This window comes from Scyliorhinus torazame, chromosome 11, assembly GCF_047496885.1.
Source record: "Scyliorhinus torazame isolate Kashiwa2021f chromosome 11, sScyTor2.1, whole genome shotgun sequence".
In the NCBI taxonomy this organism is placed as follows: Eukaryota; Metazoa; Chordata; class Chondrichthyes; order Carcharhiniformes; family Scyliorhinidae; genus Scyliorhinus; species Scyliorhinus torazame.
Genome location: NC_092717.1, coordinates 65,196,633 through 65,209,997, shown reverse-complemented (window position 1 = coordinate 65,209,997; position 13,365 = coordinate 65,196,633). Strand labels below are relative to the sequence as shown.

The following is a 13,365-nucleotide window of genomic DNA, read 5'->3' as shown; positions in this document are numbered from 1 at the left end:
GAGTATACGAAATAAGGTAGGGGAACTGGCAGCATGGGCTGGTACCTGGGACTTCGATGTTGTGGCCATTTTGGAGACATGGATAAAGCAGGGACAGGAATGGTTGTTGCAGGTTCCGGGGTTTAGGTGTTTTAGTAAGCTCAGAGAAGGAGGCAAAAGAGGGGGAGGTGTGGCGCTACTAGTCAAAAACAGTATTACGGTGGCGGAGAGGAAGCTAGATCGGACTCTTCTTCCGAGGTAGTATGGGCTGCGGTTAGAAACAGGAAAGGAGAGGTCACCCTGTTGGGAGTTTTCTATAGCCCTCCAAATAGTTCTAGGGATGTAGAGGAAAGGATGGCGAAGATGATTCTGGATAAGAGCGAAAGTAACAGGGTAGTTATTATGGGAGACTTTAACTTTCCAAATATTGACTGGAAAAGATATAGTTCGAGTACATTAGATGGATCGTTTTTTGTACAATGTGTGCTTTCCTGACACAATATGTTGACCGGCCAACAAGAGGAGAGGCCACATTGGATTTGGTTTTGGGTAATGAACCAGGCCAGGTGTTAGATTTGGAGGTAGGTGAGCACTTTGGGGACAGTGACCACAATTCGGTGACGTTTACGTTAGTGATGGAAAGGGATAAGTATACCCCGCAGGGCAAGAGTTATAGCTGGGGGAACGGCAATTATGATGCCTTTAGACATGACTTGGGGGGGATAGGTTGGAGAAGTAGGCTGCAAGTGTTGGGCACACTGGATATGTGGAGCTGGTTTAAGGAATAGCTACTGCGTGTTCTTGATAAGTACGTACTGGTCAGGCAGGGAGGAAGGCGTCGAGCGAGGGAACCGTGGTTTACCAAAGAAGTGGAATCTCTTGTTAAGAGGAAGAAGGAGGCCTATGTGAAAATGAGGAGTGAAGTTTCAGTTGGGGTGCTTGATAGTTATAAGGTAGCGAGGAAGGATCTAAAGAGAGAGCTAAGACGAGCAAGGAGGGGACATGAGAAGCATTTGGCAGGTAGGTTCAAGGAAAACCCAAAAGCTTTCTATAGGTATGTCAGGAATAAAAGAATGACTAGGGTAAGAGTAGGGCCAGTCAAGGACAGGGATGGGAAGTTGTGTGTGGAGTCTGAAGGGATAGGGGAGATACTAAATGAATATTTTTTGTCAGTATTCACTCAGAAAAAAGATAATGTTGTGGAGGAGAATGCTGAGACCCAGGCTATTAGAATAGATGGCATTGAGGTACATAGGGAAGAGGTGTTGGCAATTCTGGACAGGCTGAAAATAGATAAGTCCCCGGGGCCTGATGGGATTTAATCCTAGGATTCTCTGGGAAGCCAGGGAAGAGATTGCTGGGCCTTTGGCTTTGATTTTTATGTCATCATTGGCTACAGGAATAGTGCCAGAGGACTGGAGGATAGCAAATGTGGTCCCTTTGTTCAAGAAGGGGAGTAGAGACAACCCCAGCAACTATAGACCGGTGAGCCTCACGTCTGTTGTGGGTAAAGTCTTGGAGGGGATTATAAGAGACAAGATTTATAATCATCTAGATAGGAATAATATGATTAGGGATAGTCAGCATGGCTTTGTGAAGGGTAGGTCATGCCTCACAAACCTTATCGAGTTCTTTGAGAAGGTGACTGAACAGGTAGACGAGGGTAGAGCAGTTGATGTGGTGTATATGGATTTCAGCAAAGCGTTTGATAAGGTTCCCCACAGTAGGCTATTGCAGAAAATACGGAGGCTGGGGATTGAGGGTGATTTAGAGATGTGGATCAGAAATTGGCTAGCTGAAAGAAGACAGGGTGGTGGTTGATGGGAAATGTTCAGAATGGAGTTCAGTTACAAGTGGCGTACCACAAGGATCGGTTCTGGGGCCGTTACTGTTTGTCATTTTTATCAATGACCTAGAGGAGGGCGCAGAAGGGTGGGTGAGTAAATTTGCAGACGACACTAAAGTCGGTGGTGTTGTCGACAGTGCGGAAGGATGTAGCAGGTTACAGAGGGACATAGATAAGCTGCAGAGCTAGGCTGAGAGGTGGCAAATGGAGTTTAATGTAGAGAAGTGTGAGGTGATTCACTTTGGAAGGAATAACAGGAATGCGGAATATTTGGCTAATGGTAAAGTTCTTGGAAGTGTGGATGAGCAGAGGGATCTAGGTGTCCATGTACATAGATCCCTGAAAGTTGCCACCCAGGTTGATAGGGTTGTGAAGAAGGCCTATGGAGTGTTGGCCTTTATTGGTGGAGGGATTGAGTTCCGGAGTCATGAGGTCATGTTGCAGCTGTACAAAACTCTGGTACGGCCGCATTTGGAGTATTGCGTACAGTTCTGGTAACCGCATTATAGGAAGGACGTGGAAGCTTTGGAGCGGGTGCAGAGGAGATTTACCAGGATGTTGCCTGGTATGGAGGGAAAATCTTATGAGGAAACGCTGATGGACTTGAGGTTGTTTTCGTTGGAGAGAAGAAGGAGACTTAATAGAGGCATACAAAATGATCAGGGGGTTAGATAGGGTGGACAGTGAGAGCCTTCTCCCGCCGATGGAAATGGCTAGCACGAGGGGACATAGCCTTAAACTGAGGGGTAATAGATATAGGACAGAGGTCAGAGGTAGGTTCTTTACGCAAAGAGTGGTGAGGCCGTGGAATGCCCTACCTGCAACAGTAGTGAACTCGCCAACATTGAGGGCATTTAAAAGTTTATTGGATAAACATATGGATGATAATGGCATAGTGTAGGTTAGATGGCTTTTGTTTTTTGACTTCCCATGTCGGTGCAACATTGTGGGCCGAAGGGCCTGTACTGCGCTGTATCGTTCTATGTTCTATCTGTAATTTTGGTCTTGTTGTTGGTTATCAATCTGGTTCTCTTCTGGCATTGGTTTTCCTTCTGTTGGTAGTCTGGATGGTCTCCTTCGTCGGCCGGTGGAAGTCACCGTTGTGCGTTACCGTTGCTCAAGAGAAAGAATGAGTCCGTGCAGTAACTCTTATGCTGTTTGAATTTCGTGACTCTTGGTGGGCGGTCTCTGGGTCATTTGTCAGTCTTGATCAGGGCTCAATCAGCCTGATCGATAAAGTCCAATCAGGGGCTGCCACATCAATTTTGGGGTGAGCACTCAGAGGCTATACTTGAAGGTGTGGAAACATGTAGGCCCTTCCAAATAAGGAAGTTAGGTGCCGCTGTGTCTGGTAAACAATTGTGATTAACAAGACAGCTCTATTGATCCTGCTGGTGGCCTGGAGAGAGCCCTTTACTTATATTATTCGCATCAAGCTGTGAATTTGTTTGAAGTCTGCAAAGCCTTTTCCTGTAGCTTTATTTGATCTGCCTGCTGCCTGCTTGTCCATACCCTTGACCACTTTTCCCAATATCCCTTGCTGGTCACCATTTTAGCTGGCCACATATCCCTCATCTTGATCCTGGACGCGAAGCGTGGTGGATCACAGACTCAAGGTCAATAACTGTTCAGCATCCCCAGTTACTTGTCAAGTCGTCTTGGTACAACTACCCAATACCCTAACCTTTTTACAAAATAAAAATAACATTACCTATACAGCTAATAAGCGACAAAAAATGCAGGTACATTAATGAAAAGTAAACTTACAAATTACAACACAGCTTATTACAATGTAATATAAAATCACGGAATTATGAGAAACCATTTCAGCAGGTACGATGGGTACAAAGAGTGCAAAACTACATGAAAGTCCCAAAGATTCTTAAGATGGTGTCATCAAAGGAGCCCATGCTGCAAGCATGAGTCTCATATCCTGCCCTTGAGTGACTTTCGCTTGCCATCGGCGAAATTTGACTGTAAGGATAATGAGGTACACTAACATGAGCAGGATCAGGATGATAGCCAAATGTGAGATGAGTCGAATGAATGGATGTATTTGTATAGTTGAGCCCCAGTTCCAAAAATCATCCCACCAGTTAGTTGGTGGCTTTAATTTCTGCAATTTGCCTTTGTATGTCCTGGGTTTGCTGGACTATTTTGGCGAAGGTTCTGTGGGCAGTAGCCGATTTCAGCCGAATTTGGTTTAGTTCTGGCAGGGTTTTTTTATTTTGTATCATATTCCTCATAATAGATCCCCAGGTGCTGCTGGAGCTCATCAGTAGAGTTTACGTCTGCCCTGTCTTTTTTCTGTAAATTAATTGTATGAGACCCACCCTGCCTGGTATGTCTGGTTTAATACAAAATGTGCTGTTGGTAATGTCGCAATGTGTGTTGGGTCTGGTGCTGGCTTTGGTCCTCTCCTGATCTCATATAGGGCAACATTACCCTCAATCAATGTCCCAGGGCACATCTGCCCAAGTTCCAATCCTTTCTCGGGGCTATTAGCTAAACATCCAATTGCGGGACACCCAATATTTGAAAAACCCCACCAATCCCCTTTTATGATGACGCTCAGGTAGCATTCGACTGAGCTTCTGTTTGGCTTTTTGTAAATAAGCCTCTGATTCTTACACCCAAACATGATACTTTTATTGGGGTGTATCCAAAGTACACAACCCTCACATTCCCATGCGTCAGGCGCAGAAAACCATAAATAACCCGGATATAAAAAGTTCATCTGATTTGGAGTGTCCTGAGTGCTGAGTTCGGTGAATCCGATGAAAAGTAGACCGATGTTGATGTAAGGGGCGGGATTCTCTCAGCCCGGGGCCGGGCCGGAGAATCCCTGCGACCAGCGCGAATTGCGCCACAGCCACCCCGACGCCGGCACGCGATTCGCCGCAGAGCAGAGAATCGGTGCCAATTCTCCGCTCTGCATAGTTGGTGCGCCGCTGGTCGGGGGCTGCTCTACGCGGCCCCCCCCGCCGATTCTCGTCGTAAAAAAAGCCGAGTCCCGCCGGCGACGTCCGCACCTGCTCTCAGCCGGCGGGAACTCGACGTGGAAGGGTCGGGGCGGCCTGTGCAGGGGGAGGAGGGTCCAGCCCCAGGGGGGGGGGGGCTCCGATGTGGCCTGGCCTGCGATCGGGAACCACCAATCGGCGGGACGGCCTCTCTGGCTGGGGGCCTCCTTTCTGCAGCGCCAGCTCCTGTAGCCCTGCGCCATGTTGCGTCGAGGCAGGTGCGTTGAAGGGAGCCACTGCGGATGCACGCGTTGGTGCCGGTGCCACTGCGCATGCGCGGATCCCGTGGCGCCCAGTTGACGCCGGGATCAGCAGCTGGAATGGCATGAACCGCTCCAGTGCCGTGCTGGCCCATAGGATTAGATTGGATTTGTTTATTGTCACGTGTACCGAGGTACAGTGAAAAGTATTTTTCTGCGAGCAGCTCAACAGATCATTACGTACATGGGAAGAAAAAGTGGATATGTTTGGGAGAACTTGCAGAGAGTCGCCTCGCTCCGGCACCATCTTGAGAATCCTGAGAATTGCTGATCCTGAGGCCGTGTTGACACCGTCGAGAAACGCGACAGGATCACAAAATTCCGCCCAAGGTTCCATCTCGTCTTGGTTCTGGAACCGGTGGCATCCTGAGGAAATGAAGCATAGTTTCTGTTGTTATCGCATGCTTAATATTTGCATTTATATTGTCACGACACGTGACGCCCCCCCCCCCCCCCCCCCCATTTCTTTTTTATAAAACCAAAGGAGACAAGGGTTTTCAGGGTTAAACTCCATCTGCCACTTCTCAGCCCAGCTCTGCATCCTATCTATGTCTCTTTGCAGCCGACAACAGCCCTCCTTACTACCCACAACTCCACCAATCTTCGTATCGTCTGCAAATTTATTGACCCACCCTTCAACTCCCTCATCTAAGTCATTAATGAAATGACAAACAGCAGAGGACCCAGAACTGATCCCTGCGGTACGCCACTGGTAACTTGGCTCCAGGCTCAATATTTGCCATCCACCACCACTCTAACTTCTATCGGTTAGCCAGTTCATTATCCAACTGGCCAAATTTCCCACTATCCCATGCCCCCTTACTTTCTGCATAAGTCTGCCATGGGGAACCTTATCAAATGCCTTACTAAAATCCATGTAGACTACATCTACAGCTTTACCTTCATCCACGTGCTTGGTCACCTCCTCAAAGAATTCAATAAGCCTTGTGAGGCAAGACCTACCCCTCACAAATCCGTGCTGACTATCTCTAATCAAGCAGTGTCTTTCCAGATGCTCAGAAATCCTATCCCTCAGTACCCTTTCCATTACTTTGCCTACCACCGAAGGAAGACTAACTGGTCTGTAATTCCCAGGGTTATCCCTAATCTCTTTTTTGAACAGGGGCACGACATTCGCCACTCTCCAATCCCCTGGTACTACCCCTGTTGACAGTGAGGATGAAAAGATCGTTGGCAACGGCTCTGCAATTTCATCTCTTGCTTCCCATAGAATCCTTGGATAAATCCTGTCAGGCCCAGGGGACTTGACTATCCTGAAATTTTTCAAAATGCCCAACACATCTTCCTTCCTAACAAGTATCTCCTCGAGCTTACCAGTCTGTTTCACACTGTCCTCTCCAACAATATGGCCCCTCTCATTCGTAAATACTGAAGAAAAGTACTCGTTCAAGACCTCCCCTATCTCTTCAGACTCAATTCACAATCTCCCGTTACTGTCCTTGATCGGACCTAACCTCGCTCTAGTCATTCTCATTTCTCAACGGATGTGTAAAAGGCCTTGTGGTTTTCCTTGATCCTCCCTGCCAAAGATTTTTCATGCTCTCTCTTAGCTCTCCTAATCCCTTTCTTCAGTTCCCTCCTGGCTATCTTGTATCCCTCCAGCGCCCTGTCTGAACCTTGTTTCCTCAGCCTTACATAAGTCTCCTTCTTCCTCTTAACAAGACATTCAACCTCACTTGTCAACCATGGTTCCCTCACTCGACCATCTCTTCCCTGCCTGACAGGGACATGCATATCAAGGACTCGTAGCATCTGTTCCATGAACAAGTTCCACATTTCAATTGTGTCCTTCCCTGACAGCCTATGTTCCCAACTTATGCACTTCAGTTCTTGCCTGACAGCATCGTATTTACCCTTCCCCAATTGTAAACCTTGCCTTGTTGCACGCACCTATCCCTCTCCATTACTAAAGTGAAAGTCACAGAATTGTGGTCACGATCTCCAAAATGCTCCCCCACTAACTGTCCTGGTTCATTACCAAGTACCAGTTCCAATATGGCCTCCCCTCTGGTCGGACAATGTACACACTGTGTTAGAAAAGCTTCCTGGACACACTGCACAAATACCACTCCACCCAAACTATTTGATCTGAAGAGTTTTCACTCATTATTTGGGAAGTTGAAGTCACCCATGACTACTACCCTGTGACTTCTGCACCTTTCCAAAATCTGTTTCCCAATCTGTTCCTCCACATCTCTGCTGCTATTGGGGGGCTTGTAGAAAACTCCCAACAAGGTGACTGCTCCTTTCCTATTTCTGACTTCAACCTATACTACCTCAGTCGGCAGATCCTCCTCGAACTGCCTTTCTGCAGCTGTTATCCTATCTCTAATCAACAATGCCACCCCCCACCTCTTTTACCACCCTCCCTAATCTTATTGAAACATATCAAACCAGGAACCTCCAACAAAGGCAGCACGGTAGCATTGTGGTTAGCAGAATTGCTGCACAGCTCCAGGGTCCCCAGTTTGATTCCCGGCTTGGGTCACTGTCTGTGCGAAGTCTGCACGTTCTCCCCGTGTCTACATGGGTTTCCTCCAAGTACTCCGGTTTCCTCCCACCGTCCAAAGATGTGCAGATTAGGTGGATTGGCCATGTTAAATTGCCCTTAGTGTCCAAAATTGCCCTTAGTGTTGGGTTGGGTTACTGGGTTATGGGGATAGGGTGGAGATGTGGGCTTGGGTAGGGTGCTCTTTCAAATAGTCGGTGCAGACTCGATGGGCCAAATGGCCTCCTTCTGCACTGTAAATTCTATGATCTATGACCACCATTTCTGCCCCTCTTCTATCCAAGTTTCCGTGATGGCCACAACATCGTAGTCCCAAGTACCGATCCATGCCTTAAGTTCACCCACCTTATTCCTCATGCTTCTTGCGTTGAAGTATACACATTTCAACCCATCTCCGTGCCTGCAAGTACTCTCCTTTGTCAGTGTTATCTACCCCACTGCCTCACTACATGCTTTGACGTCCTGAACATCGGCTACCTCAGTTGCTGGACTACAAATCCGGTTCCCATTAGTTGCCTCTTTATCAGTAATTGCTGGTGGATGTTCCTGAACTGACTGTCCCCAAACTCTGGATGAGCTCTGAAGAACCCATGCTTCATTGTGTGTAAGGTTGGCGGGGTGAGAATTTATGCAAGCCTTTTTGCCTGCTCGGTAGTGTGGGATACTAACATCCATGCCAATTTGGAGGAGTCGGAGTCATCTAATGAGGAACACTTTAAGTCTCCATACACCCCTCGAAAATGAATCCAGAGCCAACCCGCGAAGGTGGTCGGATGTTCCCCTTTCCTTTGCCTACATTTGTTGAAACTGTCTACGGGATCCCCCTTATTGTATCCTACTGCTGTTAATATGACCTCTTTCACGTCCCTAAAGTTCCTCATCCCACGTTTTGGGGAGATGGTAATTCTGACGTGACTGACGGACTAAGGCACATTACTATGTGCTTTACTTCCTCCCTTTCGTCGAGCCCATACATTATTTTCTGCAGTCTAATCTCCTCAAAGAAGCAGTGTGGGTCTGCAGTAGGCTCATAAGTGGTGATTTTACTACAGGCATCACTCAGTTGGGTCACTGTAAGCGGAGTTATAAAAGTAATTGCCGGGCTTAGGCTATCCCCTACCCTCCTCTTGGTGGTGACTGGATGCATTGGCCCTGGGGGTGAATCCAGTGGTTTAACAGGTACAACTTTCTCTGTGGTTAGTGTGGCACGTTCGGTATGGTTATTTCTGGGGGTTGCGGTGGGGAATCCCAACTCTCGGTCTTCATGACGTACATGTTTGCCCTTTTATGAAGATCTGCCCAATCTGCCTTCTCTTCCTCTCCTAACTCAATTGTCCCGAAGGTACACATAAAAACATCTTGGACCGAGAGCAATGATTTTAATTTATTAATTTTGCGCTGGCAATTAGAATGGTCAGCGGCCGCATGTCGCTGTTCCTGACTGGTCTGATGGAGCGCTTTTAATGCTGCCTGCAGGTTGGTGCACTTCGCTTCTAAGCGGGTGACCTGCTCGGCTTCATCTCTTACCACCCGTTGGGTGCCTTGGTAAGCTTTTTCATATTGAGTTTGAAAACTGCCTAAATGACCAGGTTAGCCTGGTTTGAAAATTTTAGATCACTAATCTCCCTGTCTTTTTCAGCTCTCATTTGATCAAATCTCTCCTGCTGCTCCTTTTGTAATCTTTTTTTCTCTGTCTGCTGTTCTTCTTTTAATTTCTTCACCTCCTCCTGCCTCTCATCTTTTAATTTTGCCACGGCCTTTTGCCCTCCCTCTTTTAATTTTGTCATCTCCTCCTGCAGCTTTGCTATCTCCCTCTCGACTTCTCCTTGTCAGGCGCTTTTCCCTCTATCTGCGTCTCTCTGCCATTCGTTCTTTATTCTACCTACCTCTCCCTGCCATGCGTTGCTTCATTCCCTACTTCTTCCTTCCATGAATTTGTTACTTTCACTCCTGATGTGCTTCATTTGAAAGCTTTAATTCCTCTTAATGCTTCTATCACCTCTTGTGATTTCCGTACTTCCTCTTTTCTATCTGCTAGTCGCATGCGAACGGTCGCTTGGACCTCCTCGGTTCCCAATAGTTGCGCTAAGCAGTACACTACTGCAATCGCTTTCTCATACTTCAGTGCACGCTTTCCCTGCATTTTATTCAGGTCCTCCAATAGGTTTGTCCTATTGCTCCAGGACCTGTCTCTGTATTCCTACAAAATTCTGCCCATGGGGGCCATCCCTATGTATCTTTATATATTCCCTAATTTTCTCCTCCTATATGGAACACTTTGCTACCTGCGAACTCCGGTCAGTCATCTCTGGCTACAGGGTGGTCAGGAGTCGATTGGACTTCGGGTACGGCTTATGGGCTATTTTTCGGTCCTAATCCCTCTGAGTTTGAGTGCAAACTAACAGAGTTTACCCTGGATTAAGGCAAATTACTGCAGATGCTGGAATCTGAAACGAAAGAGAAAATGCTGGAAAATCTCAGCAAGTCTGGCAGCATCTGTGGGGAGAGAAAAGAGCTAATGTTTAGAGTCCAGATGACCCTTTGTCAAAGCTGTGACAAAGAGTCATCAGACTCGAAATGTAAACGATTGTGATTAACAAGACAGCTCTATTGATCGTGTTGGTGGCCTGGAGATAGCCTTTTACTTATATTATTCGCATCAAGCTGTGAATTTGTTTGAAGTCTGCAACACCTTTTCCTGTAGCTTTATTTGATCTGCCTGCTGCCTACTTGTCCATGTCCTTAACCCAGCATCCCTTCCTGGACACCATCTAAGAACTTTTGCACCTCTCTACCCTTTACACTCACACTGTCCCAGTCTACATTCGGGTAATTAAAGTACCCCATTAAAACTATAATGTTGGATCTCTCTGTAATTTCCCTGCAGATTTGTTCTTCTATAGCCTTATCACTATTTGGCAGTCTATAGATTACACCAAGGCATGTAATTGTACCCTTTTTGTTCCTTAGCCCCAGCCAAATTGATTTTGTCCTTGACTCCTTTGGGACATCTTCTTCCTCCAGCACCGGAATGCTCTCCTTCACCAACACCTCCACCCCTCTCCCCTTCTTTTCTTTCCTACCTTTTCTGAGCACCTTGTACCCAGAAATATTTAACACTAGTGCCTTCCATGTGCTAGGTCTCTATATCATCATGACGTTGTATTTTCACAATGCAATCTGCGCCTGTAACTCCCAATTTCTGTCCTTGTTGAGATAGGCGAACTCAGTACAAGCTAGGAATCAAACTCGAGGACTTTTTATTTATGTGACTCAGTACCAAAACAGTTGGTGCATTACTCACTTAGCCAATGGGTGAGATTAATTCATTGAGTGTTCTATATAAACAAAGAAAGATTTATGGCACAGAAGGAGGCCATTCAGTTCACCATGTTTACGTCAGCCAAAATAGTGTTATTCAGCCTAATTCTACTTTCTAGCACTTGGTCTGTAACCCTGTGTATTAAAAACACTTCAAGTGCATATCTGAATGTTTACAAATGTGTGATGAGGATTTCTATCCCTACCACTCTTTCAGGTAGTTATTATTACTGGAATTATTGTTGTCTATATTGCTTAAGATGTGCGAGGCAAGTTTTTTTAGACAGAGGGTGGTGAGTGCCTGGAATGCGTTGCCAGGGGGGATTGTGGAAGCAGACACAGTAATGACGTTCAAAATACATCTTGACAAATACATGGATAGGATGGGTATAGAGGGATACGGCACAAGGGTATCATGACCAGTATAGGCTTGGAGGGCTGAAGGGCCTGTTCCTGTGCTGCATTGGTCTTTGTTAAGAATAGGGTAAAAGCAGTCGATTATGATTTTAAGCTACCGCTGAAGCCAGCCCATTCTAATTTATAAATTGGCAACAAATTTACATAATTGGCAACAAATTTACACAACATGTCCATTTGTTTCAGTTTATTTTTGCGACATACATTTCTGAAGGGGCTCCAGCTGATGTTGAATTGGATACAGAGAACAGGAAGATGCTATATAGAAAACTAGAGCCACCTTTTGAAGAACTTTTTGATCATGTGGAAGAATATGTTCTTGTCTTGCTATTGGTACCTTGGATACACATGATTGAAATGGACATGTCAAGATTTAGAAAGGTACAGTCCATGTATCTGAACATCTTTTTAAATGTGTCTAGAAAATAGTCGACTTAATATCTTGTACAGTTCTGTATTTGTTAATTTCTCTCTCTGTATCATAAACAGCTGATTAACAGAATAGACAAGTAATCTGTTCTGTAACCAGACATAAGGGCGATGTGTGAATGCAGACACCCTTTTTGTGAGGAGGCAGATGATCTCCTTTGCAAGATCTTGACACTATAAACACTTGAATGTGGGAATTTCAATGGCTTGGTAGCAGATGATTATTTATTGGCCTATCCAAACATTTATTTTCTCACACATGTACTTCTATTTCAAATCACTTCATATCTGTGCCCTCTCCAAAGAGATTGAAGGAAGGATTACGTCGTTCATATGGGGAGGGACGATGGCCAGAGTTAGAAAGGTGCTATTACAGAGGGGAAGGCAGGCAAGGGGTTTGGATCTTCCGAACCTGATGTATTACTACTGGGCAGCGAATGTGGAGAAGGTGCGGAGCTGGGTAAGAGGGGTTGATTCCCAGTGGGTCAGAATGGAGGAGAGTTTGTGCAGAGGGGGTCAGGATTGAAAGCACTAGCAACTGCCCTGCTCCCGATAGCCCTGGAAAGTACTCGGAGAGTCCGGTAATAATAGCTTCATTGAAAATTTGGAGGCAGGTCCGCCAACACTTCGGGTTGGGGGCAGGGTCAAGGGAAATGCCGATTCGGGGGAACCACAGATTTGAGCCAGGGAGGTGGGATGGAAATTTTCGGAAATGGGAGGAGAAGGGGATTAGGACATTAAAAGATTTGTTTTTGAGGGGTCGGTTTGCAGGATTGAAGGAGCTGGAAGCAAAGTATGTGCTGGAGCAGGGGGAAATGTTTAGATATATGAAGGTTTGAGATTTTGCTGGAAAGGAGATACAGAACTTCCCGGAGGGCCTCCACATTGCTGAAGGAGGTGCTGACGACAGGGGGACTGGAGAAGGGGGTAGTGTCAGCGATCTACGGAGCTATTTTGGAGGAGGAGAAGGCACCGCTGGAAGGGATCAAAGCAAAGTGGGAGGAAGAGTTGGGAGAGGATATGGAGGAGGGGTTCTGGTGTGAGGTGCTCCAGAGAGTTAATGCCTCCACCTCGTGCGCGAGGTTGGGGCTGATACAACTGAAGGTGGTATATAGAGCACACCTCACGAGGGCGAGGATGAGCCGATTCTTTGAGGGAGTAGAAGATGTGTGTGAACGTTGTGGGGGGGGGGGGGGGGGGGGGGGGGGGGGGGGGGGGCGGTGCTAACCAGGTTCATATATTTTGGTCCTGTCCCAAGCTAGAGGATTACTGGAAGGAGGTTTTTAGGATAATTTCTAAAGTGGTGCACGTGAAACTGGACCCGCGCCCCCGGGAGGCCATATTCGGGGTGTCGGACCAGCCAGGGTTGGAAACGGGTGCGGAGGCAGATATTGTAGCCTTCACCTCATTGATCGCCTGAAGGCGGATCCTGATGGGTTGGAGAGCAGCCTCTCCACCCTGTGCCCTAGCGTGGCGGGGGGACCTGTTGGAATTCTTGACTCTTGAGAAGGTTAAGTTTGAACTGAGGGGAAGGCCAGAGGAGTTCTACAATTCATGGGCATT

General features: G+C 46.8%; 1 protein-coding gene across 2 annotated transcripts in view; it reads left to right on the top strand.

Moving 5' to 3' along the window:
- LOC140385316 (regulator of G-protein signaling 22-like) overlaps nucleotides 1-12,968 on the top strand; it is a 689,200-nt gene extending 676,232 nt beyond the window's left edge. For both annotated transcript variants that reach the window (XM_072467373.1, XM_072467374.1), the window contains one exon: nucleotides 11,560-12,968. In XM_072467373.1, coding sequence (XP_072323474.1) covers nucleotides 11,560-11,802 — 243 coding nt within the window. In that variant the 3' untranslated portion in view covers nucleotides 11,803-12,968. The remainder of the gene's footprint in view (nucleotides 1-11,559) is intronic.
- Nucleotides 12,969-13,365: the final 397 nt, after the last annotated feature.